This window comes from Notolabrus celidotus, chromosome 7, assembly GCF_009762535.1.
Source record: "Notolabrus celidotus isolate fNotCel1 chromosome 7, fNotCel1.pri, whole genome shotgun sequence".
NCBI lineage: Eukaryota > Metazoa > Chordata > Actinopteri > Labriformes > Labridae > Notolabrus > Notolabrus celidotus.
The window spans coordinates 10,209,394-10,212,501 of NC_048278.1; the positions used below are offsets into that span (position 1 = coordinate 10,209,394).

General features: G+C 39.3%; 1 protein-coding gene across 1 annotated transcript; it reads left to right on the plus strand.

The window, feature by feature from the left end:
* Nucleotides 1-763: 763 nt before the first annotated feature.
* cxcl18b (chemokine (C-X-C motif) ligand 18b) lies at nucleotides 764-2,538 on the plus strand. The gene is made up of 4 exons (XM_034688028.1): nucleotides 764-1,108; nucleotides 1,299-1,416; nucleotides 1,512-1,604; nucleotides 2,055-2,538. The coding sequence occupies exons 1-4, from the start codon at nucleotides 886-888 to the stop codon at nucleotides 2,113-2,115; spliced, it is 495 nt and encodes a 164-aa protein (XP_034543919.1). The 5' UTR covers nucleotides 764-885; the 3' UTR covers nucleotides 2,116-2,538.
* The last annotated feature ends 570 nt before the right edge of the window (nucleotides 2,539-3,108 follow it).

Sequence of the window (3,108 nt, forward strand, 5' to 3'; positions counted from 1 at the left end):
TCCAGTAGGTCCTCAGGCTGCCTTCACATCTGTGCCCGCTAACTGTCATTATTCCCCCACTCTCAAGACCAGCCTGAGACAGACGCTAATGTTCTTGCCACAGTGTCAACAGGCAGAGGTGAAATGTGCTGGACTCTTTCCTGTGGATTGATCTAATATTAATTGTGTGATCAGGTTATCAAAAGCTTTCCTTTCTGCTCTTGAGATTTAATCAATGTTGTTTATGGGTTTTGACCAATCACAATCAAGTATAAAACAGAATGGTAATAAACAGCAAAGCCTGATAATACAACTCAATTAATGTATTGGTTAATTTTTATGTAATTCTTAAATTATTTGGTTGTTTTATGTCAATTACTTGATTTTTTAATAAATGGTTTGTGTTTTCTTACACCAGTTTTATACCACACCACTTTTATTTTGTTTTGTGTGTTGTATATTAATTGACTGCACTAGATGAAAAAAGGTAGACTCAATTTTTACAGGAAAGCTTCAAGCTGCTAATCTGTGTTGTACAATAAATTACATTGTTATATTAGTAAGCTCTGCTTCCCTGCAAACCTCCCACCTTTCTTGCTCATGTGCAGCTAAAGCTTCATTTCCGGTCAGTAGAACAATGATCTAAGTCTAAATGGTGTAACTCCTGATAAGACAGTGTAGTTTATTTGAGGCTCCGTTTGCCTGGACATGTTTGCCCTGACATGTCTGGGCAAAGTGTCACATAAAGTATTAATCATCTTGGTATGTTACTGAGTCACTTTTCTCTTAATTGGTGCATCATTTTCCCTTTCTCTTCTCTTTCTATGGAGGGAGAGAGAGCACATTCTTCGGAGTGTGTGTGGAAATTCCAGAGCGCAGTGCAGGTTTGGCTTGACGGGAAAAAGCATGGGCTCTGGGAAAACCCACTCTGTGCTGGCTATAAAAGGCAACCAGGCTCACAGCAGCTCTTCACTCTCTCTTCTCAGCCTGCCCCAGTTTACACTTTCTCCTTCAAGGGATCTCTGGACTTTTGTCTTTTTGCAGGAACAAAAAATGGCCTTGATTTCCAAGAAAAACTGTGCTTTCCTGCTGGTTGTTGTGGCAGCAGTTTACATTCAGCTCTATCAGGGTGAGTAAAAGCTTTTTTATATAAATGTGGAATTTACTGGATACAAACACTACAAAAGATTTTTAAAAGTATTGATGCATGACCCAATTTTACTGTTATATTTTGCATTTCGTTTAGTTCAACAGATGTTTTGCATGACTTGTGCTAATTGCTGAGGCTCCAGACATTAACTGTCTTCATGTTTTTACAGCAACCCATGACATTCCTGATCGCTGCTACTGTCCCGAAGTCATCAATTTCATCAAAGGCAACATGTCAGATTTCCAAGTCTATGACAGAAGATCTGGATGTGATAAAACTGAACTGATGTAAGTTTAAAGAAAAATGTGCAGCTCTGAAACATTTTAAATCTCATCAGTTGAGCTTGGTTTGATTCTAATTTCTTGTTGTTGCTTTTTTCCAGTGTAACCATGAACAAGTTGGACAACACCACAGAGAAACTCTGCATGAACACACAGAAAAAGTTTGGCATGGCATTTGTGAAATGCTGGGACAGGTAAACAACAGCATTTAAACTACCAACATAAACTTGACATGATTAGCTTTCACACATAAACACATTTCCATCCGAAAAACAACTGACTTGAATCTTCTTTAAAAGAGAGCTGTGTTTTTCATCAGCTGCTCTTTTCATCAAGGCAGTTGAGCTTAGCTGAACCCTCCTGCAACATTTGGAGTTTGCACTGATTTCACAAGAGAACAGCTACTTTTGATTTGGCCTCAAGATGCAGCATCATTGTGAAGCCAAAACTCTGTCCAACTAGTTTACTCTGAAACAAACTCACAGTCAATGAAAGAAGAAATCTTCTGCTTATAACAAAAGGTTTATTACAAGACACTGGCTCAACATTTTTAATCACATTAACATGTGACTTGTTGCACAAACCTCCAGATGTTTCGTATTAGTCCTCTGGCCTGATCCCAGTTTTCTTCCTCCCCCTTTCAGGATAAACAGGACCGAGAGCCGCAAGAGCGAATGCATCGACAAAATGAAAAGGGCAGTTTGAGAGTGCAAGGGGAGGCCTGATTGGGGAGGAAAGTTATCCGGACTGGAGTCCCGGAGGTGACATGAAGACTGAGCCCACGAGCCTGTGTATGCTGAGAGCAGAGCTTTCACTGAACTTCTGCACTGCAGAGGATTGAGAAATGACAACGAGGGGGAGAATAGTCGTGGGAGAGGAAATAATTTATAGCTCGCAGGCAGGACTGAGGGGGAAAGGAGTTATATTCAACTTAGGGGATAGAATATGAATATGTACAGTATTATAACAGCAAGTCTGTAAGAAAGCCAGTGTAAAAAAAAATGCACTCACTTTTATTTTTTTGCTTAACTTGACTACTATTTAAGATGCTTTATTTATTGTTAAATTCTATTTCTTTATGTTTTTTAAATGTTTGGATCCATGCAAATAAACCTGATTTTGATACAAGTCTATGCTTTCATCTGGTTTTTACAGAAGTTGTCTGCACACACATCTAATTAAAATTCCAGTATGAACAAAAGACAAAAACCTTCAAACCACCATGTTTTAACTGTCCTAATTAAAGCTATGGTTTACAACCAACATTTCGAAATACAACCAGTTGTTATTCTGCAGAAAAAGATGCAGCAGGCACTTGAGGACACTGAAGTGACTTTGTTGCAGGGACAGACAGATGAATTGTTATCATAGAAAACCGCTCTCTCCTCAGGGAGACACACACTTTGCACGATAACAATTAAAATGATGCCTGTGAGAGAGTTTGACCACAGCTGCTTGCAGCAGCTGCAGGCCGGCTGACAGACGAGAGAAGGATTCCCGAAGCATCTCTTGACTCTGTCAAACAAGGTGAAAAGTGATGAGTTACAACTGCTAAAGTTTATATTACTCCAGTCAAGTGAGCATCAAGGAAATCAACAGAAAGGCAACACAACACTTTTTCCTCACATGTTGTGCAAGGCCACATAAACAACATCCTGGAGCGGTTGTACTTTTACTTAATAGTCACAAGATGATAAC

What these genes read in the sequence shown, in the direction of transcription:
- cxcl18b (XM_034688028.1), top strand. Translation starts at nt 886, where the DNA reads ATGGGCTCTGGGAAAACCCACTCTGTGCTGGCTATAAAAGGCAACCAG. An exon ending in TTACATTCAGCTCTATCAGG is followed by an intron (nt 1,109 to 1,298) that starts GTGAGTAAAAGC and finishes ATGTTTTTACAG; the next exon opens with CAACCCATGACATTCCTGAT. An exon ending in TGTGATAAAACTGAACTGAT is followed by an intron (nt 1,417 to 1,511) that starts GTAAGTTTAAAG and finishes GCTTTTTTCCAG; the next exon opens with TGTAACCATGAACAAGTTGG.